Source organism: Castor canadensis, chromosome 8 (genome assembly GCF_047511655.1).
Source record: "Castor canadensis chromosome 8, mCasCan1.hap1v2, whole genome shotgun sequence".
Classification (NCBI taxonomy): Eukaryota; Metazoa; Chordata; class Mammalia; order Rodentia; family Castoridae; genus Castor; species Castor canadensis.
The window spans coordinates 31,048,390-31,072,080 of NC_133393.1; the positions used below are offsets into that span (position 1 = coordinate 31,048,390).

The following is a 23,691-nucleotide window of genomic DNA, read 5'->3' on the forward strand; positions in this document are numbered from 1 at the left end:
TGTTTTCTAAAACACTTTAAGCTAATGAGAAAGCTTGGAGATTAATACAAAACGTCCCTATACCCTTCACCTACACTTACCACTCTCTAACATCATGCTACACTTGCTCCGTTATTGTTGTTACCATCATGTTATTATTTTGCTAAACTATTTTAGAATAAGATTCAAATGTCATGACCCTTCTCTCCTAAGTTTTTCCTCCCAAGATTGGAAGGATATTTTTTCATATAAGTATTGCACAATTCTCAACACCAGAAAATTTAATCTTGGCATTTATTTAAGGTCAATTGTTACACAGTCTCCAGTCATAAAATGCCAAGTCCCCAAACTTTACTTTGTAGTAGTTTCTCTTTCGAATCCAAAATCTAATCCAGGATCATGACTGATCCTAAGAACCAAGACTGAGAATAATAACATGTAGATCTTTCTTTATAAAAATGTACTCCACTGAGTAAAAAGGCCTTTTATCTGTTCCCCCTTCAAAAGGGAACATGCATAATAATTTCATCTGTCTCCTCTCAATCCTCTATAACCATTAAAGCCATCTGGCCAAGGACAGACTGCACACCCTCTCCCTAGGGTATGTATGGTTTCAAAATCCGTGTCCAGCTGTCTCATACAGAGGGAGATGTCTTTATTTCTTGCACAGACTGTGAAGTAGTTTTCAGTGATGGTTTCTCATCTCTCTAACTGAGCCACAGCCTTAGGAGAATTTGTCTCAAAGACTGTACTATTGATGTATTACTAACAAGAGAAAGAAGTGTTTCACATGAGTGAGCAGAAGGGCCCCGTGCAATGACCTTACTGATGAAAACCTTGGCACCCTCTATCTTAGAGAATCAGCTGTTACTTCTACTTAAATGTCTCCTCCCCACTCATCATCAGCTCTACCAAGAATCTAGACTATGTAGGTGGAGTAAGGATGGCAGAAAGGGGAGGAGCGACAGTTGCATTATTTCCTCTCCCTCTGATCTTGGTATTTGGGAAGGGGATGTGGGGGCCATGGAACATGAGGGTTGTCTGCTGTCTTTGCTCTAGATTTTCATGAAGTATGGTCGGCAGAGATGGAAACTGAAAGGCAAAATAGAAGTCAATGGCAAACAGAGCTGGGATGGAGAAGAGACAGTTTTCCTGCCCCTCATAGTTGGGTTCATTTCCATCAAGGTACAATGTTGTCCTTGCCTTTTGTTGTCTTTTCCAGTGCTGTGATGGGGACCTTTTCCCATAACTTCTGACTGCCCCTCTGCGCAGACTCTCTTTTACAAGTCCCTGACAAAGAGAGTTGCTCTCATGTTGAGAACCAGCAAGTAACTATAAGCTGGGCTTTTGAAATTCCCACTTCTGATTTCAGGTGTGTTTCTAAAAGAACTGACCAACTGACTTAAGAAAAAAGAAAAAGAACACCCCCCTTTCTCTTCTCACTCTATCAGGTCACTGAGCTCAAAGGGCTAGCGACTCACATCCTGGTGGGCAGTGTGACCTGTGAGACCAAAGAGCTGTTTGCAGCCCGCCCTCAGGTGGTAGCTGTTGACATCAATGACCTTGGTACCATCAAACTGAACCTGGAAATCACCTGGTAGTAAGTTGCCTTTTTAAGTTCATCATGTGGAAACCCATGCTCCTGGTTAGTGCTAATCAAAGTTGACATATGGCCCACCAGCGACAGCAAGAAGATTGTTATATCAGCAGACTTCGGCCACAATAGACCACCTGCCTCAGAATCTCTCAGGCCCTGGAATCTGTTAAACAGACTTACCAGGTGATATGTGTATATGTCACAGCTGGACAAGTCCAGCTCATTTTCAGTACTCTCCTCTTCTACTTTCTCCTTTTAAATATTTTATTCTGCTTTCTTCCCTCTCTACATTTAATTATACAGATATAAAGAAATGTCTCTCAAATGTCTCTCATGAAAGAAAATGATTGTCCAATAATGAGATATTTTGCCCTCAAAAAGATCCGAATTCTCATTATGGTGCTTTAATTGCTTATCACTCTTTTATTTCATATACTTCACATTGCTTTGGACAATTGTGAATATCTTAGTCTCTGTATACTCCATATACTGAAATAGAATATTTCCAAAGGTCAAAAGACATCCTTTGTAGGAATATGAAAGTAGTTTTCCAATGTCACCCCATAACAAAATCATGATAAGTTAGCCACACTTGATATTATGCCCCCAGTACATTGCTGAGTAAATATGACATGTTGATATTTACAGTCAGGGCCTCCTTGACAAATGAAGAGCCAGGTGTGGAAGCAGTAAAGATCCCATTGCCTTGCCACTGAAGTAGTGTCAGCACCCTTTGCCTGCTCATAGTCTGTGGTCATCAGCCTCACAAACCAACATCATTCTTGCTGGATGAATCAGATGTCAAGACAATGAACAGCACCATTGTGAACAGACTGTTATTCTCTTCTCAATCACAAAGGAGACTAGCAACTGAAATCAATATGATTCTATTTTTGAGTGTTTTCTTTAGAAGTGAACAATAATCTGCTAATTGCTTGTATTGTTCAAGTGTCTAGCCCTACAAAGCTCAGAGAATTTTTACCCACTTTTCCAGTGTCTTATGTTGGAGCCAGCACTGATATGTTTATATTTCTAATATTCATGTGAAAACAGACACATTTGTGCATATAGATAAATTGTGCTTAAAATTAGATAATCTGTTGTCTCAGACAGGTCTAGATTCAGTCTTCTCTACTTGCTTTTTCCTCAGTTTATTTTCTGACAAACCAGTTTGGTTCAAGCTAGCCCTACTGCCAGTTATTTAAATTGACTTTAGTATAATGAGGTGTTTTCTTGGTCTGTGGGCTGGTGTTTACAGATGATTTTAACAGCTATGTCTACCGGGGGACCTATTGTTTTGCAGTCCCTTTGATGTGGAAGACACAACGCCATCCTCCGGTGCTGGGAACAAGGCGGCAGCTCTCCAGAGGAGGATGTCCATGTATAGCCAGGGCAGCCCGGAAACGCCTGTCTTCAAAGATCATGCTTTCTTTGTAAGTCCAGTGTGATTTTTGGAGTAGAAAAGATGAGCCTGCACTCAGCATTTGAAATGTTACCAGCTAGTGTTAGAGGTTATCAAGAATTCCTAATAATACAATGCATAAAAGTCACCCTAATCCTGTGGTGACTAAGGAAACCACATTTCCAAGATGCCATTGGCTCTGTGCATCCAGAAGGTGAGCTTGCTGTCTCCTCTCCCCCTCTCTGCCTTTCCTATTGCTATAATCACGTAGACTTTTTCTGAGCATTCTCTAAGATTAGTCTTTTTAAACAGCAGATATAAGTAATGTCCTCCTTGTCTTCACTAGAAAGGCTTGCTAAAAAGCTAACGAAACCTGGTAACCTGCTTCTTTCCACTAACTCCCCCATCTTGCCTTGACTTCTGAAGAGGTGGTTGCTTCCTTCACCAGACAGGCCCATGCGGCTGTCTGTCTTGAGTGCCTTGAGAGACACTTTCTTTGCCAAGCTGCACCGCAGCCGCTCTGTCAGTGACCTGCCCTCCCTCAGCCTGAACCCCAAGGCCCTGCTAGAGTTCTATGTGAGTGTGGCCTGCCTGGGTGTGATGTGCTTGACTTCGGGGGGCTTGTGGCATGTGTCCTTCAGCATGTCTCATTTTGTCTTCTCTGTCTCACTCACTGGGTAATAGTGACAGCTGTCCTGTCCTTGGGGTGGGAAACTTGGCCATGCATGAAACTTTGTTGTTCTTTTCCAAGGATTCTTGTTTTGTGCTATAGTTTCTCTCCACTGTGGCAAAGATATCCATGGTAACAAGATTTTCATTTTAAAAACAGCAGTTATTATTATGGCCAAAGGAAATTTTATTTCATAAGGCTTTATCACTGACACCAAACTTTGAAAAACTGCCATTCAAGTAACTCAGAAGGATTTAAACCAATTTTACTAGAGCTGTTTCCATTTAAAGAGGTTGTCAGTCTTAAGTTTATTGTAGCATTTGTTAATTCTATAATGGTTTAATAAAAGAAACTTTTACTTTGTAAGAATACTATAGGTGACTTAGTTTATATTCATTGCATATTATGTCACAAGAGAATACACATACACATATACACATATACATGTATGGAATAGTCTACTCTTCACAGACACCTAAGTCTAGAGAGGAAAAGATTAAAAGTCTTCTGGCTAATAAAATAATAATTACATCTTATTCATTTAATTAAAAAACATGAAAAGGACAAGGCTAAATGCAAGTGAAGCTTCAAAGAAAATAGGAAGAATGGGAAAGTATGCTTAAAAACATTTATAAAAAAAATAGAACTCAGGATGGAGGCATAACTCAAGCCACAGAGCATCTGCCTAGCAAGCATAGATTAGGACAAAAAAACAAAACAAACTTGATGGTTTCATGTACCCTTTCAGAAAAATGCAGAAGTCCCTAGAGCAGTTGTTCCCATCTGCCCACAGCCTACCCACCAGACCCATCTCTTATTTTTTCCCCTTTGAACTTCGTGCTGTCCTCCAAATACCCCACCTCCTTTCAATCATCTCTTTACATACATTGTTCCTTCAGGAAGTGCTGCTTCCTCCTCTTTCTGTCTTCTGCTTCACCATCCTCTAAGGCTGGGTCCTAGGACTATTTCTTTTTCAGGCAGCATCCCTCTTCTTGCCAGGATGTTATTTCCTGACATCATACTTCAGTTACACATGCATTCTCTCAACCAGGGTAAAATCAATTTGGTCAAGAAAAAGAAGAAATGTATTTGGGCCTTATTCAGATTGTAATACTTGGAGACAATTCAAGCAGCCTTGAAAATGTCCAACATCTTATGAGATGATGCTGTTTTATACCTTAAACTGCATCAAGAATAGTGATTTGTGTCCTAAAAGTCAAACTGTTTTATAAGAAAAGGATTAGAACACAGTCTCAGGAAGTAAGAAGAATGGTTTCACAAATGGTTATGAAAGCTATTGAATTTCCTTCCAGAACTTTTGCAGTTTAGCCCAATTCAAGGTCAGCCTGTACCCAGAAGGGTATGTACAGACAGTTCCATTCAAAAGTTCAGCTGTGGGTGTGTCCAAAACCTGATTTAACAATGCCTCTCAGTTCCCTTTTAAGTGCCCTAAACCAACACTACTCCACTTTGATTTTTTTCTGTGACAATTCCTTTGTATTGTTGTGAGCCTGTTGTGGACATGTGCCCTTGGTAGACTATACCAAGGCATAGCACCTAAACTTACCAACTCAACATTTGCCACTTACATAGGTATAAATTGGGTTTGGGAATGTGAGGCTCAGGAGAACTTTGGAATATTGGTAAGCATCTTAACTACCCTGTCTTCTGCCATAACCAATGCCTTCCTTCCCCAGTGCTGCCAGGAGACATGTACACAGAAGCTCAGGCAGGGCAGGGCAGAATCACTTGGAGAACACAAAAGTTCCATGAAGGGCCTAAGGGACCTCCACAGAGGAGGCCCAATAAACAGGATGCCAGTCATTATCCTCTCCATCCCTGAAAGTGTTCCTTTTATCATTCCTAGAGGTGGAAGGTCTGTATGAGGAGGTGCAAATAGAGGAAGGAACTAAAATAAACAGGCTAGAGAGGAAGAGGGACACCAGATCCCACTATGCCAAGGAATTTGAGGAGCACAGATCAGTAATCACTAAGAGAAGAAACATTCTCAGTTGAGGAAAGATAAAGAGACTAAGCCTTGTGGGGGAACTGTCCCAGTGAAACATCCTTTTATTCATCCTGTGTTTAAAGCAAGACTAGAGTAGACATTTTGGGTAGTGTTAACTGCCTGTGGTGAGATCTAGTGGCTTCAGATACAGCATTGACAGGACTGAGGACATCAATGGAGGAGGACAGGGAGCTTCTTTTTGTCTGCTCCTGTTTCATTTGCTGTAACTCTGCTTGCCTGGCTCATTCCTAGCATATTGTGGAAGTTGCTTCTCAGAATAAAAGAATAGTGCAGTATACAAAATGCCTTAGTATTCATGTATCACCCACAGACTTCCTCCTGTGTACTTTAAATCACCTCTAGTCTACTTATGATACCTAATACAAAGTAAATGCTGCATACATAATTGTTATACTATATTGTTTAGGAAATAGTGACAAGGAAAAAGTCTATGTTCGGTGCAGACAGTTATTCAAATGTTTTCAATACATGGTTGTTTGACTCTGCAGGTGTGAAACCGTATATACAAAGGACTGACTGTACTTTAAAAATCCAATCTGGAATGTAAGAGAAATTAGCCATTCGAAGGGGCTGATTCAAATAGTCAGAAAATGTTCCCCGAAACAAATTTTGTAATTTAGATACTATATAGAGACTACAATATAAGGAAAGCTGACTTAAAAGTTGCAGAGCCAACAGATATCTTGGTTACCTGGATATTCCTTTCTTTCTTTTCTTTGTTTTATTTTTATTGTTGTTGTTTTTGTTTTCTTGCTGTGGTTTGAACCCAGAGTCTTTCACATGCTAGGGAAGCACTGTACCAATTGAGCTACATCCCCATCCTGGCTACTTGGATATTTCTGACCTGTCTCTTCAGAGTTCTGCTTCATGAAGCACAGAGTATACCTGAGACACAGCTTGGGTCTGCTCCACAGAGGACTGTGTTTCTAGACATTCTGAGAGCCCTGGGGTTTGCCTCCGGGAAGACGGTCACTCCATCTATTAGTCTTTATCTCCTATTGCTAGAAAAGCCATGCAAATGTATTGCTGGCCTTGAATTGTTTATGGTGTGGTTGCTAAATTAATAGAACATTTTCAAGAGCTTCAGATTTGTGGGTAGAGATTCTGAGCCCAGAAGCAGAACAAAGCATCATATCTTTGGAGCAAAATAGCATGGATGTTGGGAAGTCTTTAAAGATGGATGCCAAGAAAAGGAAAAAAAAATTGGTAGTGCTATATCCATAACTATGGCTGCTAACTACTGTCAGATCTGGGGTTAGAAAAGCAGTAATGTCCCAGCTCCACCCCCAACCTCTTCTTTTAAAAAATGTCAAACCTAAGAACAGTACAGTGAACTGTCACCCAGATTCAACAATGGAAACAGAGCTTTTAATGACCTTTTTTCTTTTGCTATACACACACACACACACACACACACACACACACACTCCAACAAATAAAATGCTAATATGAATGTTCTGGGTTATAAAATTTTATTTTAATTGCCTCCCATTTAATGTGGAAATAAACCATGCCAAATTCATCATTTGTATTGAGAATAATAATGAGGTACTTTTTATCCACAGTCAAATCTACCTGATGACATCTTTGAAAATGGAAAGACTGCTGAGGAAAAAATGCCACTGTCACTTAGCTTCAGTGACCTGCCCAATGGGGATTGCACCATCATCTCCAACTCAGCTGCCTCTCCCTCCAGCTTGTGCTCAGCAAATCCAGAAATTACCATAACCCCTGCTGAGCTCACCCACAACAGCCTATCCTCCCACAAGGAGAGCATGGATGACAGCAGCTCAGTATCTTCTAGAAATTCCTTGGGAGAAGACCAAGAGCCAAAGTCCCACCTGAAGGGGGACACAGTGGAACCTAGGAAGCCTGCCTTGGCCACAGGTGCTGGCACTGAGCGCCTGTTCATTGAGAATGGTGTTGCGGAGGCCCTTCTGCAAGAGTCTGATGAGGCCTCTGACCTCAAACCTGTGGAACTAGACACTTTTGAAGGCAATATCACGAAGCAGTTGGTGAAAAGGCTTACCTCAGCTGAAGTGCCAGTGGCCACAGAGAGGCTGCTCTTCGAGGGCTCTGTCAGTGGAGAATCTGAAAGCTGTAGATCCTTTCTGGATGGCAGCTTAGAGGATGCCTTTAATGGGCTTTTTCTTGCATTAGAACCACATAAGGAGCAGTACAAAGAGTTCCAGGATCTGAACCAAGAAGTCATGCATTTGGATGACATTCTAAAAGTAAGTATCTTTTCAGAGAAATTGGATTAGGTTTGGAAAGCATTGTCCTAAACCAACAGTCTACTTAAGATAACATCTTCCCCCACAAAATCCTGTCCAATAACAGGATCAATAGGTAATCATCATTGACATGTCAACGATTTTTAATGCCAATTATATATATTTATATACTTATATATATTGCATATATTTTTTTTTCCTGACAACAGATGAACCTAATTGATTAGGAATTAACTTGAGAGCTCTACCAGTCCCAGAATTAATCATTCTAATCCCAAATGTGAAATGCTGGTGCTTTGATCATCATAGTCTCACAGATGTTACTGAATAGGGTCATTCTGAGGTTACAGGAAAGCAGGAAGCCCCTTGCCTGGTTGGGAAGTTAGCCAGCCTCAATGCCAAACGCATCCTTTTCTTTCACAGTGATGCCTGCTGGAAGAGTCCCTTTTTCTGGATTTAACTCAGAGCAGCAAGACAGGATCTAAGTTAATCATCAGCTATTAGTCATCTCTTATACTCTACCTTCTACCGGAGATTTTCCTCAATTCATGATGATCAGACAGGGTAGAAGTGGGAAGGTAGGAGGGATTTCCTCATAGGTACAAAGTCCTAATAAAGTCTGCTACATCAGAACAGATTTATCTGCACATGGCATGCATGTTAAAAATTTTAAAATATTGCACAGAAAGACAGAACTTGAATTTTTGTCCCAAATCACACTGTTACTTCTTGTATCCTTTGTTTTCCCACACTGATTGATACGGTCATATAGAAGAGAAATTGGATTCTTTTTCTTGAAAAGGCAGTTCCTTGGGGAACTGTTTTATTAAAAAAAAAAAGACTTGAAATTAAGTTGTCATGGCAAGCTGCGGACCAATCCACAGGAGGCCACCAGGTCCCTTTGTAAGATGGCTTTAAGATGCAGCCTTCCTGGTGACAATCAGGAGCTACATTTTCAAAACCTTTCTGACCATCTTATCCCTTTCTCTTCAGTCATGCTGACCTAGCTCTGGAGAGGACCAGGGCAGATGACAATGTACCTTCTAATTCTCCCGAGTCCTCAAATGCTGGCAACAGATTAGCTTCACTATAGGCATAGCCTCTGAGAAGCAGGGAAGGGCACCCAAAAGCATCAGCTCAGAACTTGTGCATGGAGGCTACTTCTGTGGTACTAACTTGGCTCACTGGTCATCTTTTCTGCACAGTTGACCACCTCTGCTTTATGAGCAAAAGGTGTTCATTTCAAAGAGCTAAGACACAATGGACACTACCTAAAGCAGATGTCTTAAAGACAATGGTTAGGTTTGATTCCCAGCACTGAAAGAGAAAGAGGTGATGGCAGCTCCCATTCTAGTTCAAGGTGCTGATAAATAGCTCAATCCACCAGGAAACACTAACTAACCACATCATCTGTTAGTCATACAGAAACCTGTTCACAGATTTCTTTCGTATTATTTCAGTCTATTATTCCAAAACTATCCCACTAGTGACATCCTCAACCACCGATTTCTTTGTTATACCAATATTTAAACCCACCCATCCTTTTCAATATCAAGTTGTGCAGATAAGCTGACTTAGGAAAGAAGACTAAGAAAATGGGTTGAATGCAAATTGGTTTCTTGTCGCTCTTTGAGACCGAAAATATCGTTAGGAATTTAGGTCTGGGCCAAGTGGCTTTGAATCCAACCAGATTTAAAGCATCAGCTAGACAAAGCTTTCTCTTTTTTTTCCCTCCTTCACATTCCTAGGGTGCTAAACAGCTTGAGGATCAGAGACTAAATGATGCTGCCTCTTGGACGGAGATCACAGAGGGCGAATGAAACAACTGTGATTTAAAAGACTGAAAGACCTTTTCCTGTGTCTTTTGTGCCATCTTAGGTGTCAGAAACAGATCCCTGCAAGGCCCTTCCTACCTTGTGCTAAGAAATCAGCAAGGAGTGCCACCTAGCTGGATAGAGGAGATTTAAGGCGTCTTACTTGCAAGATTTGTCCTGGTCACTCCACCCCAGCATCCTCTTGAATATTTGGAAGTACTTCTGTTTCTGTGCCCACAACAACTGGCATTACCTGTTTGTAGTGTTTCTGCTTATGTCCCGCAACACAGAATTTTTCAGGCCATAGAAAGAGTTTGCCCCCATATTTCCAGGGAGGAAGGAGGACATGGACCTTATTCAAGGTAGAGCTCCAGAGGAATCAGGTCTTGCTGTGCCCATGCTATTCCTTTATTCCTCTCAGTGCTCAAAGAAAAAATCTTATTCTGTGAATGTAACAATAAGATGTAGGACTTACTACCTAGGGAGTGTGAGTTAGGTGAATTTGAGCAATTCCTGGCATTTGTTTTGTTAGTTCTCTAGAGTGGATGCTTTAATGGTCTCAGGACTCTGAAGACATTATCACTTGGAATTAGAGATTAGTAGCCAATGTGACTCTGTGACCTTTAAAATTTGTCTACTGGATTTTTAAAAATTGTTTCTCGCTCTTTCCTCCCTCCCTCTTCTTCCTCTCTCCCTCCCCCTCCTTCTCCCTCTCTCTGTCTCTTCCTCTCTCTCCCTCCCTCCCTTCCTCCCTCCCTCCTCTCTTCTCCCTCCTCTCTCTTCTCCCTCTCTCTTCCTTCCTCCTTCCCTCTCCTTCCTCCCTCTATTCTTTCCTCTCCCCTCCCCTCCCCTCCCTCCTCCATCCCTTCTCCTATCTTCCCTTCCCCTCTCTTCCCTTTACCTCCCCTACTCTTCTCTTCTCTTCTCTTCTCTGTCTTCTCTCTCTCTCTCTCTCTCTCTCTCTCTCTCTCTCTCTCTCTCTCTCTCTCTCTCGGCAAACATTTTGTCTAGGCATAGCCTTGAACTCATGAGCTCAGGTGATCCTCCCACCTCAGCCTCCCAAGTACTTGGGACTGCAGGTGCATATTGTGGCACCCAGTTTGTTGATTGTATTTTATTTGAGAATGAGCACTACGCAGAGGTAATCTAGCAATTCTGTTTCCTAAGACATTCTGGTTTGAATATTTTTTAACTTTTTATTATAAAATTTTCAAACGTAAGTAAATATGTCCATCCCCCAGTGTCTCCAGTGATCAATTCATGGTCAGTCTTGTTTCATCTATTCTTCTACCTGTGTACTTCTCTCTGGATTTTTTTGGAACAAATCCCAGATATTGTGCCAATTATCCATGGTTGTATTTCTTGTTTTGAACGTGAAGATTTTTAATGGCAATAAAAAATAAAAGCTTGAAAAGAAAGTGTCACATCTCCAGTTTGGTGCCCTGTGTCCTGTTCCTCCTTTGGGTGTTGATGTTCGCTCTCCTTGGTGCCTTCTTCCTCTGCAGTGCAAACCCGCAGGAAGCCACAGCAGGTCTTCCAGCTTAAGTCTTACAGTCGAAAGTGCTTTAGAAAGCTTTGATTTCCTGAACACCTCTGATTTTGATGAGGAGGAGGACGATGGTGATGAGGTTTGTCATGTTGGAGGAGGTGCCGACTCAGTATTTTCAGACACTGAGACTGAGAAAAACAGGTAAGTCTAAAGTCAATATCTACCTATATTTCTCCCATTATAACTGGGGCAGTTTTTCTTTGTTACTATCAGAGGGCACCTGGTGCACATCTCCTGGATGATAAAAGTCTCTACATGGATGACTTGACTTATAGTATTTTGCTTTTAGTTCCTTTTCATTGTCATGTATAATTTCTAAATATTGTTCACTTCTTTGGGGTTGCTTAAGGAAAAAAATCCCTTCTCTTTCTTAGAAGCAAGGGGGAAATTTTTGCATGAGTGCGTGTATACATGTACACATATGTCTCCTGGGGCTCAGTGTCTACAACCTGACCGCATGCAGTTAATTCCAAACTAACTAGGTAAACTACATTTCTAGAGAATTATTACTGGATGATAAATCTGGACTTGCTTCTCCCTGGTATGCACCTTTCTTCTAATGCCTTTGTTTTGCTGTACTTTGCTTTCCTGTCCCTTTTCTCTTTCCCTTTGGCCCAGTAAGTCTTTGTATGAGATTTAGCTCACCAATGTATTTATCAAAACCAGGTTTGGACCCTGTGGTGCGTATTTGCCTTAGAATGTAAAAGGGAGATTGACAACTACCACTAGCTCTACAGCTGTCTAGGTAGAAAATGTGCCTTTCTCTGGCTGACAGATCACGAAGATAAAAGGTGGTCACTTTCTCCATCAATCATGCTTTAAGAGCCATCCATTCTGTGATGTCAGATGAAGCAAAACAAACACAATGAACATGGATACCTCATTCACCTGCTGGGAAAAAATGCACCAGCATGTTCCCAAAGAAGGGTGGCTTTCCTACTGGCCTTTACTTTTGATACAACAATGGTGACATAAACAGGTTTTTAAGTTACAACAAGCTATGACTGTTCGACCTTATAGACCTCTCCGTGGGAAGTGCTATTGTTTTTGGTTTCCATTATTCCTAGAAGGTATCTTTTTCCAAAATAAAACTAGGTTAAAACACACACACACACACACACACACACACACACACACACACACACACAAATTAGAGTTTATCCTTTGAGCAAACTGGGAATAAAAGGAAGTAAAAAGTAAAAGCTAGGAAATGAATGTAATACTTAATTCTTCATTCTACATTGTGATTTTTTTCCAACTTTACTGAATTTGTAAATTAGTCCCTTGCCAAAAATTTTTCTGTATACTTGTTAGCTTGAGCAAACATGATGTATCAAGATCAGGTATCAATCTAAATTTTTTTCTTCTTGCTATAAGCAATATTTTGACAGTAAAAACATCATAGCTTTTATACATTGTATTAAACATTGATATTAAATATATCTAATTCAATCAGTCTTATGGTATGTAATCAGAGGTATTGTGCATGTGTGTGTGTGTGTGTGTGTGTGTTGTAATTATGTGTTAACTGCCATGACATAAGCTGAGGGTTTTCTCCTTAGAGGCAAATGTGAACCAGAGTAAAACACTCAAAGCTCCTAAGCTTTGGTGCATGATTTTTTGTTATATTGTGGACCCAGGAACATGAGGCTAGAAGCCAAAAGTCACCCTGTTGCTCTGTAACTGCCCAGCTGAATGAACCAGGACGCTGTCATTAACATCCCTGCTAGTCAGTCCTTCCAGTGTGAAATGAGACTATCCCCTTCCTCCTGAGCATATAGATTTAAGAATAAAATTAGATGACACATACAACCAATATTTTTAGTGTAAGAGCCCATCATGATATAACTTTAGAGAGTGCCACAATGTGGTTTAAAGAAAGTGTGAGAGACAGGACTGAGCTATGCTCTACATATTCAAACACTCTTTTCAACCTTTGTCCGGAGTAAAACATCCCATCTCCCTGCTTCACAGCTTTGCTTTTTCCTTTTCTTTAAGCAGTGATTGATGTGAGGCCAAGGGAAAGGCCTTGACAGATTATTTCTTAATAGTATTACTCTTGGGAAACCACAAATAGAGAGGACTGTTTAATCCCAGAGAATTTGGCAAATCACCCTGTTAACAGAGCAGGAAAGTGCCACAAATGAAAAACGAGGACACGTTTCAAAGATTTCTTAGGGAAACTACTTCATCAATGGTTCATTGTGCTTAAGAAGTAAACAGAGAACTCTAGAAGCAATTTGTTTGCATGGTCTTTTAATACTAAGCAAATTGAAAGCCAAACTGAATTAAGTTGTTTTTGAAAGGTATCTCTACTTTTCAAAGTAGGCAAGAGAAAGACTGATTTCAGTGGATGCTGTTGGGGGCCTGACACCAACCATGCTGACTTGACCTGTGGTTTGCACACAGAAAGAAATAGCTCATATTTCGCCCACCTTCCTGCTTCACAGTTACAGGTCAGTTCACCCAGAAGCCAGGGGACATCTTAGCGAAGCACTGACGGAAGACACAGGAGTCGGGACCAGTGTGGCAGGAAGCCCTCTCCCACTGACCACAGGAAATGAGAGCCTAGACATCACCATCGTTAGACATCTACAGTACTGCACCCAACTTGTTCAGGTGAGATTAGTGACCACATTTGTCAGGAAGCCTGACTTGCTAGTGTTTTTAGTTTTTAGTGTTGCCAGGGAAGTGAGAATTCAGGAATAAAAGAACCATACTGCTTTGATTTGAACCAAGTTGAGAACTCTGGTAGGCCTGCCCAACCTTCCTCATCCTGGGTTTTCCATGTTAAAACCTACATCTCTAAACCTTAAAAGGTGGTAAGTGGAAAAATATGGTTAGCTCTCACTTTTAAATCATTTGGTAGTAAATGAGAGTAAGGTGATTAAGAAAAAAAGGTATTTACACTTTGCTACCTACAAGTGCAATTTAAAAGGCAATAATATTTTACATGTGAATACATGTTAAATGTAATATGTGACTGTCACATAGCTTCATTTTCTACCACCTGGAAAGCTAAGAGCGAAGTAGTAAAGTATCTAATCACATTTGCCCAGATGTTGAGTGAGTAATTCTCATGAGCAATGGGACAGAATAATTTTCTAGGACACCATCATCATCAGCTAGCTGTCACTTTGGGACACCTAAATTTTTCTTTTGCTTTTTGCTTGTTGCTGTTGATGGTGGTGGTAGTAGCAGTTTTTGAGATGAGGTCTTGCTATGTAGCTCAAACTGGCCTTGAACTGGAGATCCTTCTGCCTCAGCCTCCTGAGTATTGGGATTACTAGCATGCACCCCCACACCTCACTACCATCCAGATGTTGCAACAGTGGGGCAAATGTTTTGAAATTCTTTTGTTATAAGAAAGTTTTCAATCTTCCTTAACAGAAAAAAAATTTCTCAAAGCATCTACTTCAGTGCTCCCTCCTTGTGTAGTTGCTTGTCTTCTCCCAACCTTGTTCTTTTCCCATCTTGCTTGGATGCTGTGTAGAACAGAATAAAAATGTGGAAACAAACATAATAATGGTTTTGGGGAAATCAATCATGCAGGAAAGGTACAAACAGAAGAATTGTGCTCCTACAAGTGTAGGGCTGGCTGAAAAGCAAAAGGCAGGATGAGGAGTCAGAAAGTCCTGGCAAGGGCAGGGGACTGGCAGGCACTGCTTCCTTGGTAATGCACACATGATGAGACATTAAGGAATATGCTTTTGCACCAGAGGAGCCTCAGGCAACTTACATGCTCAGGAAACCGGCTGGCAATGTACCTTTTGCCACTGGGTTAGCCAATATCCCCTTGAGATCTTCTGCTGAATGTTGAAGTTATAAACCACAATCCTGACAGTCAACCTGGCAGAAGGTATAATTGTCTTTCCTGATCAAAATGGACAAGGATTTTCATTTACTCCTTCACTACCTAGCAGCCATTTGAATAAGATGGTTTCCCTAGCTCTATAATGATCTTTGCTGATTCTGATACTGGCTGAGCAAACCCCCATTAACTGTTTAGAGATAAAGGAGCCAATTTGTGAAACCTCAGAGAATTCTCTTCCATGAAAGGGTAAAGTTTCTTCTAAACACTGATTGACACACAATAGACAGTGCAGTATTTCCTTCTAGGATAGGGCCATGATTATAACAATCCAACTCTTTTCTTTTGCAGTACTAGGGATTGAACTCAGGGACTAAAGCTTGCTAGGCAAGCACCCTACCAGTTGAGCTATATACCCCCAGCCCTTTTGTTTGTATTTTAGTTTGGATAGGATCTCACTAACTTTGCCCAAGCCAACCTTGAACTCATGATCCTCCTTCCTCCATCTCCTGAATAACTAGGATTTACATACATGTACCACCATGACCCAAATAACAAACTTTTGTAGGGAAGATCAATGCTAGAAAAACAAATGAGGTGAATATAAAGATGAAGACCTCATTTCTCACTTGCACTCACTCCTGACTCAGTGAGTTTGCTTACTTTTGATACATAATTGTACCAGTCACTTGATACATAATTGCAGAAAGATAAAAATGAGCATTCTACCAGAATCACAATAGCCATAATTATTTGTAAAATAAAACAATTTCCAAGGCATTTATTTCCATGAAAGACATTAGTACTGCCATTTGTTTTACAGTCCAAATGCTTCTGACAGTACAGCAGGGCAGTACTGCTCTGTGTCCCACATCCATGGCTACCAGGTAACCAGGAGGTCTCTGAAGGACATAGAAAGGAGCAGAACCATCGAGCAGCAAGTGATTGATGTCCATTCCTCTCTCGAGCCTCCTTATTCTGGTGACCCCCACACAAGTGAAATTGCTTACTACTCACGTGACTTTGGGGCAGATTACTTTACCTCTCTGTGCCTTAGTTTCCTCATCAGTAAAATGGGGCTAATCAATAAGACCCATGTCATGAGTCATTGTGAGAAGTAATCTATATAATAAATGAGTAGGGCTCAGACCAGTGCCTGGTACAGAGTAAGCACTCTTTAATTATAATGAGATAGCTCTGACTGCAATTATGACTATTATACAATCTGCTCTTAATTTTCAGCTTGAAAACAAGAAAATAAAACTATGCTGTGAAAAATTACTGCTCCTAGAAACAAATCTTTTTCTGCTTACATGCCAAACACAGCCTTTCAAGTTTCAAAGAGGAAAGTCAGACTTACAGTACATAAAAGGAAAGGCAGAGACAGTCATTGTGGTACACACCTGTAATCCCAGCACTCAGGATGCAGAGGCAGGAAGATCACAAATTTAACACACACACACACACACACACACACACACACACACACACACAGATGTAATTGGAAAGGCAACAATAACTTGCTGCTTTACTACTGAGAAAATTCCAGAACGTATACAAGCATAGAAAGTTTCTTTTTTCATGAACAGGGGTAGTAACTGGTATTTGAACTCAGAGCCTCACACTTGCTAAGGAGGAGGTCTACCATGTCAGTGACACCCTAAGCATCCCTTTTTTGCTTTATTATTTTTCAGGTAGGGTCTCATGTTTTTGCCTAGGGCTAGCCTAAGTCTGCCATCCTCCTACCTACAGCCTTCCATGTAGCTAGGATTGCAGGCATACCTCACTATACCTGGATCATTGGTTGAGATGGGGGGGGGTCTTACTAATTTTTTTTGCCCAGGCTGGCCTCAAACTATGATCTCCTGATCTGTGCCTCCTGATAGCTGGGATTACAAATGTGAGCCACCACTCCCAGCTACGACAAAAGTTTGCAGCAGTAAAAACAAATCTGATTTATGGCAGGGAATGAGGAATATATCAGGCTGGACCAAGAGCTCTGCATGGGTTCATTTATTATCACTACACTTTCAGGAAGTGTGCAGCTGGGGAGGAAAAGTTCTATTGACAGCAATTAAAATGGTGGTTTTTTTGTTTGTTTCATCAGCAAATTGTTTTCTCCAGCAAAACCCCATTTGTGGCAAGAAATCTCTTAGAGAAGCTTTCTAAGCAGATCCAAGTGATGGGGAAACTCGCAGCAGTCAGTGATGAGAACATAGGCAACATCAGCTCTGTCATCGAAGGTAAGCCACTGCTACTTACACCACCATGCCTGTAAATGATGACATACGCACCCAGTCCCTGTCTGTGCCTCTTCACCATTTCATCAGGAAAACAGAAGAGCATTCTGAAGCCCTAGAATAGGGTAAGGTTTCCATATTATGGGCTTGTTAAGGCCATGTGTCAGCCTCTGAGGCTAGCCAGAGACACAGAGCTCTATCTGTAGGGCCTTGGCCTCTGAAGTTAGACACTAGTGTGTAAGCAGAAACAACATCCACCTCCAGGCAGAATCTTTCAGACATCTTTTGCTGGTGAGATTCCCTTTAGGGACAGATAATCAGGATTGTTGTCTTGCCATGGAGTCAGCTGACATGACTCCCATAGCAGCTGACTGTTCAAGGGGAAGGTCTTGGGAAGGTGGAAGTGTATGGATTCAAAGGCCTCCAGGACAGTCCCAGTTTCTGAGAGTTTTAGAGGCAGAATTTGAGATGGGAAAGATGCCTTTAAGTTTGTGTGATCTGGGTGCTGGCTCTTTTAAAAGACAAGAACTTCTGTTTTTGTTTTTGTTTTTGTTTTTAGTATCAGATCTAAGTGTCTTCTAGGTAATCTGTCATTGAGCCTAAAACTCCCTCTGGGATCTCCCTGCGCATTTCTGCCTCTTGTGTCAATTCCTGCTAGGAACAGGTGACATTAGCAAGTCCCCGAGAGGTGTGAGAAGGGAGCCATTCAGGCTGCGAGTGACTTGTGCCCTGTCCTCTCCTTACCATATGAGTGTGATGGTAACTGTACACTACCTGAAAGTTGCCTGAGCAGGAGGAAAAACCCCTCCAGCCACCACTGCTACACTTTATCCCCTTTAGGAAGGTCTTCTGAAGATTGAGTCTCTGATTCTGCATGTGTTTTGCTATAAAGTTAGGGGAGATGAGATACATGGATGTCTTCTAAGGACAAACTGCTAGGTTTTCTGTCACTATAAGCAAACAGCCCTGTTTTGGCTGCATTGTCTTTGCCCCTGGGGCAGAATGAATTTCTCCCCATTACTTCTTTGTCCTCTGGACCATCTGCTAATCACAGAGGAATCTTACAGTAGTTCTGATTAGAAACCGGTCTTTTTTAAGAAGCTACTTGGTGATGCCTCCCCCATCCCCACCCCCGTGCACATCTTTCTTCATCTACTTCGTTCCTAACTCATGTTGCGGGATGGGACTTGCCCTTCTTTTCCAGCTATACCAGAATTTCACAAAAAGCTGCCTTTGCTGTCGTTTTGGACCAAGTGCTGCGGCCCGGTTGGTGTCTACCACAGCTCAGCTGACAGAGTGATTAAGCAGCTGGAGGCCAGCTTTGCTAGAACTATGGACAAAGAATACCCAGGACTTGCAGACCCAGGTATGGGACAGCAGTAGTCAAGAGTTTCTGTCCTTCTGTGCAACAGTAGTGCTGGTGGGGACTCCCCCACCTTTGCCTGGGTGTGGGGGATACACAAAAAGCCAGCCCTGTAAAAGAAAGGCATGCTATCCAGGGAAAGCATTATCTACTCAATTAGATTTAAGAAAAGAAAGGTATTGAACATGTTTTAATTCAGAATATCAGCAGTGACTTTGGAAAAAGTACTGTGCGTCTATATTGTTATTTGGTATGTACAGTTGTCCCTTGGTGTCTGTGGGAGATGGTTTCCAGGACCCCCCCATGGATAACCAAATCTGTGGACACGTTAAGTCCCTTATATACAATGGTGTAGTAGTTGCATACACCCTGTGCACATCTGGGTTACTTGCAATACCTAATGTGATAGAAAGGCTGCAAAAATAGTTATACTGTATTGTTTAGGGAATGATGACAAGATTTTAAAGTCTGTACATGTTCAGTACAGTTGCAAATTTTTTCTCCTGAATATTTTTGGTCTGCAGTTGGTTGAATCCACAGATGTGGAGCCCATAGATACAGAGACTAACTGTTCCATTGAATGTCACCAATATGGGAGTGTCAGATGGTACAACCACTTTGGAAAAACTGGCAGCTTCTACTAAACTTCAGCACACTCCTACCCTATGATCCAGCAATTCTCTTAAATATAGAAAGAGAAAATGAGTGTTTATGTTCACAAGAAAGTTTATGTATAAGAAGACTTACAACTTTATTCATAAGAGTCAAAAATTGGTAACAATTCAAATGCCCACAAGAAAAGAATGGATAAACTATAATATAATCATATCATATGGTATTATATAGCACTTTGAAAAAGAGTATATTGCTTCTACAATTTGGATGAATCTCATAGATAGTTTGTTGAGGAAAAGGAACCAGATAGAAAGAATATGTACTGAATAATTCTGTTTATATGAAGCTCAAGAACAAGAAAAACTAATAAATATATGCTGATAGAAGTCAAGTTATATTTCCCTTATGCTGTGTGTGTGTGGACGGTGGGGGGGGGGTTAACTACAGACTGGGAAGGGTCACAGGAAAATCTGTGCTGGTGGTTTTCCAGATCTTGCCCTAAATTGCACAGGTGTGTATGTGTGCAAAAGCCACCTGAAGGCTAGTTCACTTTACACATATCAACCCATCTTACATGTACTATGATAAAAGATTAATGAATGACCATGTTTCTTGAACTGCATCATGTCTTCCTTTCCAAATAGTGTTTCGAACCCTGGTGTCCCAAATTCTGGACCGAACTGAGCCTCTGCTTTCCTCCAGCCTTTCCTCAGAAGTTGTCACCGTTTTCCAGTATTACAGTTACTTTACCAGCCATGGTGTGAATGACCTGGAGAGTTACCTGAGTCAGCTGGCCAGGCAAGGTAGTACATGTTCTCTTGTCACACTGTAGTGGTGGTTCAGTTTGGAGCTACCTCTGCTCCTTTAAATCATGATTTTTTTAGTGATGGTAGCCTTTGTTTTCTCTGTTTCTGTCTGTCTGTCTCTCTCTCTTCCTCTAAGTCCACAGTGGAGCTGAGATTTGCTATTTCAATGACTGTGGACCTTTAACATTAGTAAGCTTCTTATTAATAAAACAATGATTTGCCAGGCACCTGGGTCATCCAGCAGAGAGGTACACCATTAACAGGAAGATGGCAAATGATTTAAGATTTCACTGTAAATTTCTTCCATTACTAATATATTAGTAGGATCAGAACTACGGGCAATACTGTTTTATATTATCTTTTGTGATAGAGTTTTCATTAGTAATAGACAGATGCCAGGTGCCAGGGGCTCAAGTCTATAATCCTAGTTACTTGGGAGGCTGAGATCAGGAGGGTCATGGTTTGAGGCTAGACCAGGCAAATAGTTCACAAGACCCCATCTAGAGTAAAATGGACTAGAGGTGTGGCTCAGTGATAGAGCATCTGCTTTACAAACGAGAAGCCCTGAGTTCAAACCCCACTTCTACCAATTAATAATAGTAATAACAGGCAGAAGTCAGCTTTAAAAAAAAGGCTGAGTGAGACATGGGAAAGGAAAGTAGGACAGGTGGAAAAGTGAACGCAGGGTGGAATATCCATGGAGGGAGGTGCGGGCCAGTGTAGGGAGCAGGATGAAGGCTCACAACTGCCCTTCCATATGGACCTCAGATGTTGGAAACAGAGTATTTGAATAGAGAGAAAACTTCTTTGGGAAAGCCAGGCAGTGAGGGGCTGGTGGCTGGCTTCTAGGTTTGTGCTCTATAAATCCACAGAGCCTGACAATGCAGGTTAAAGGGGCAGGAGGAAGAGGTGTGTGCTCCAGGGCCAGGTTGAGGATTGGGCACAGCCCCAAGCAATAGCATCCTGTGTGGCCCAGACTGAGGCTCAGCCCTGCTCTTCCAAGAGCATTAAACCTGCAGCAATATGGCCAGCAGGATGGTGGGCATCATGTGAAGAAGCAAAATCCCTGCACTCAGCATGGAGCATGGGCCGCTCTGTATAACCCGTCAAAGGGCAGGTCTGGCCTAGGAGACCCGGAAGAGAAAGCCTGGGCAGGGAACCCCTTTTTCATGACCACAAAGTCTCGTTTTATGACATTTGCATTTCTTGATACTAAATGTGTCACAGTCTAAATAAATTTTCAGAATAAAAAGCTGTATTACTCCGTGTATATTGGTGCACTTTATATTTGTTTTATTTATTATTTAATTTTTTTTAGTAGTACTGGGATTTGAGCTCAGGGCCTTTCTAAGTAGCTGCTCTACCACTTGAGCCCTTTCTGCTTTAGTTATTTTTCAAACAGGGTCTTCCGTTTTTGTCCAGGATGGCCTAAATCACTACCCTGCCACTTATGCCTGGGGTGACAGTCATGTGCTACCATGCCCAATTTATCAGTTAAGATAGGTCCTGATAACTTTTTTGCCCAGGCTGGCTTTGAACCACGATCCTCCAGATTTCTGCCTCCCAAGAGCTAGGATTATAGGCATGAGCCACTGCACCTGGATGTGGTTAGTCTTTTTTTTAGAGCATTATGTCCTGTTTTTTAGTTAGGCATGTTTCATGTTACAAAATATCCTTTGAAAGTATTTTGTTAGTTTTATAAGATCCCTATATTTGAATGTATATTCATGTATTCAGTTGCACCATTAAACATTTAGGCTGTTTTCTGCAATTTGTGTATTAGCTGTTTTAATATAATTCTCTCCAGAGGGTTTTCACTGAGGTATTTACAAAGCAGTGAGATTAACAGAATATCCACAGGAAGGAAAATAGAAATTAAAGCAAGAAAAATCCATATATACAAATTTGTTTGCTATATAGAGGATATTTCTCCCTTAATGGAAACTGAATTTTAGCTTTTCTTCTCCCTCTGGGACTGACCAGACTCACTCTCCTCTAGTGTTTTTATAACTAGTGGATGTCCATGGTGGATATCTCCTTGGGGGTGTGAATACATTTCTTATTCAGGTTACAGGGCCAGTTTGTCCCAATGTGACTCAAATCCCCACTGCTTATCATGTTGTCTCTATAGTCCAATCAATTCACTGTCAGGATCTCACCTTAGTGAAGATTTGGGTTCACCAAGGATTAGTGTTTTGCCAGGTAGCTACAACTAAAAGACAGAAGGAAAGCTGTGTTTGCTGTCTGTATTAGGAAGACTGTAGAAAATGTTTCTTTATATTTTCTTCCCTGTGTGTTTTTGCATTGGACTATTTAACTCATCTGCATGTTATTTTTTGCAGCCATTCCCCCTGTGATTTGCAACTCTGTGTTCTCTTTCTCACTAATTTGAGTATTTCAAATTATCATAGACTAATTTTTCGCATAGACTTTGGTCTACTATGTATATACTTTCAGTGAAAATATACATGAAATGCTTCTACTTTTATGGACTCGTTGCTGTACTATCAGAACATGAACTGTTTCCTTCTCACCTTCTAGTTTCCATGGTTCAGACTCTGCAATCCTTAAGAGATGAAAAACTGCTGCAGACCATGAACAGCCTTGCTCCCAGCAACCTCCCAGCCCAGCAAGAAGTTCTCAGGACTCTGGCTCTGCTGTTGACCAGAGAGGACAATGAAGTTAGTGAGGCTGTGACACTGTACTTGGCAGCAGCCTCCAAAAATAAGCATTTCAGGGAAAAGGTAGGACACTGCATCATCTGAATTTACAGAAGCTTCTGTAAATTTCTATCACTTCTATTCACATTTTAGTATTCATTCTTTTATAAAAAATAAACTTCTCCTTATTAGTAATATATACTCTATAAGACAAAACTACAGAAATATAATTTAGTCAAGTGCCTTGTAAATCCAACTTCCAGGGAAAACCATTAATAACTTAGAGTCTGTTCCTTTAGATTTTATCTATATATTCTAGAATATATAATTATATTTTTAAATGAGATCATACTGTTCTGTTTCATAACTGATTTTTGTAAGTCAGCTGTATATTGTGATTATTTTCTTTCTATGCCAGAACATATAGACTTCCTTCATTATATTTATGGATGAATTCTTTACTATATTGAGGGGGCTTATTGAGTAGTTTCCAACTGTGAAAAATATTGGGTGAATATATGTGTAGATTAGTGCATATGTGTATGCATTTAGGCTTTTTATACATAGTTTGGGGTCAGTTCATGCAACTACTGGGTGAAAAATCTTAGGATATTTTGAATCTTAAAAACCGTGGTTCTTAGCCAGGCACCAGTGGTTCATACATGTAATCTTAGCTACTCAGGAGGCAGAGACCAGGAGGATCATGTTTGAAGCCAGCTGGGGCAAATAGTTCACGAGACCCTATCTAAAAAAACCCATCAAAAAAAAAAAAAAGGGCTGGTGGAGTGGCTCAAGTGGTAAGAGTGTCTGTCTAGCAAGTATGAGGCCCTGAGTGCAAACCCCAGTGCTGCCAAAAAAATAAAACACCCATGGTTCCTATTGCTAGAGAGTAGGCAATGTACATCTCAACTTTGATCTAGCT

The 23,691-nt window shown here is 41.0% G+C and overlaps 1 protein-coding gene across 7 annotated transcripts in view; it reads left to right on the forward strand.

Moving 5' to 3' along the window:
• Ripor2 (RHO family interacting cell polarization regulator 2) overlaps positions 1 to 23,691 on the forward strand; it is a 219,050-nt gene that overhangs the window by 181,624 nt on the left and 13,735 nt on the right. For 3 of the 7 annotated variants that reach the window (XM_074082762.1, XM_074082761.1, XM_074082765.1), the window contains exons 10-20: positions 1,039 to 1,164; positions 1,431 to 1,579; positions 2,880 to 3,009; positions 3,405 to 3,554; positions 7,243 to 7,911; positions 11,231 to 11,415; positions 13,725 to 13,893; positions 17,193 to 17,328; positions 18,530 to 18,691; positions 19,948 to 20,106; positions 22,651 to 22,853. In XM_074082762.1, coding sequence (XP_073938863.1) covers positions 1,039 to 1,164; positions 1,431 to 1,579; positions 2,880 to 3,009; positions 3,405 to 3,554; positions 7,243 to 7,911; positions 11,231 to 11,415; positions 13,725 to 13,893; positions 17,193 to 17,328; positions 18,530 to 18,691; positions 19,948 to 20,106; positions 22,651 to 22,853 — 2,238 coding nt within the window. Of the gene's footprint in view, positions 1 to 1,038; positions 1,165 to 1,430; positions 1,580 to 2,879; positions 3,010 to 3,404; positions 3,555 to 7,242; positions 7,912 to 9,659; positions 9,799 to 11,230; positions 11,416 to 13,724; positions 13,894 to 17,192; positions 17,329 to 18,529; positions 18,692 to 19,947; positions 20,107 to 22,650; positions 22,854 to 23,691 lie in introns of those variants that run through there. The other 4 variants (XM_074082768.1, XM_074082767.1, XM_074082763.1 and 1 more) reach the window with 3 other exon arrangements.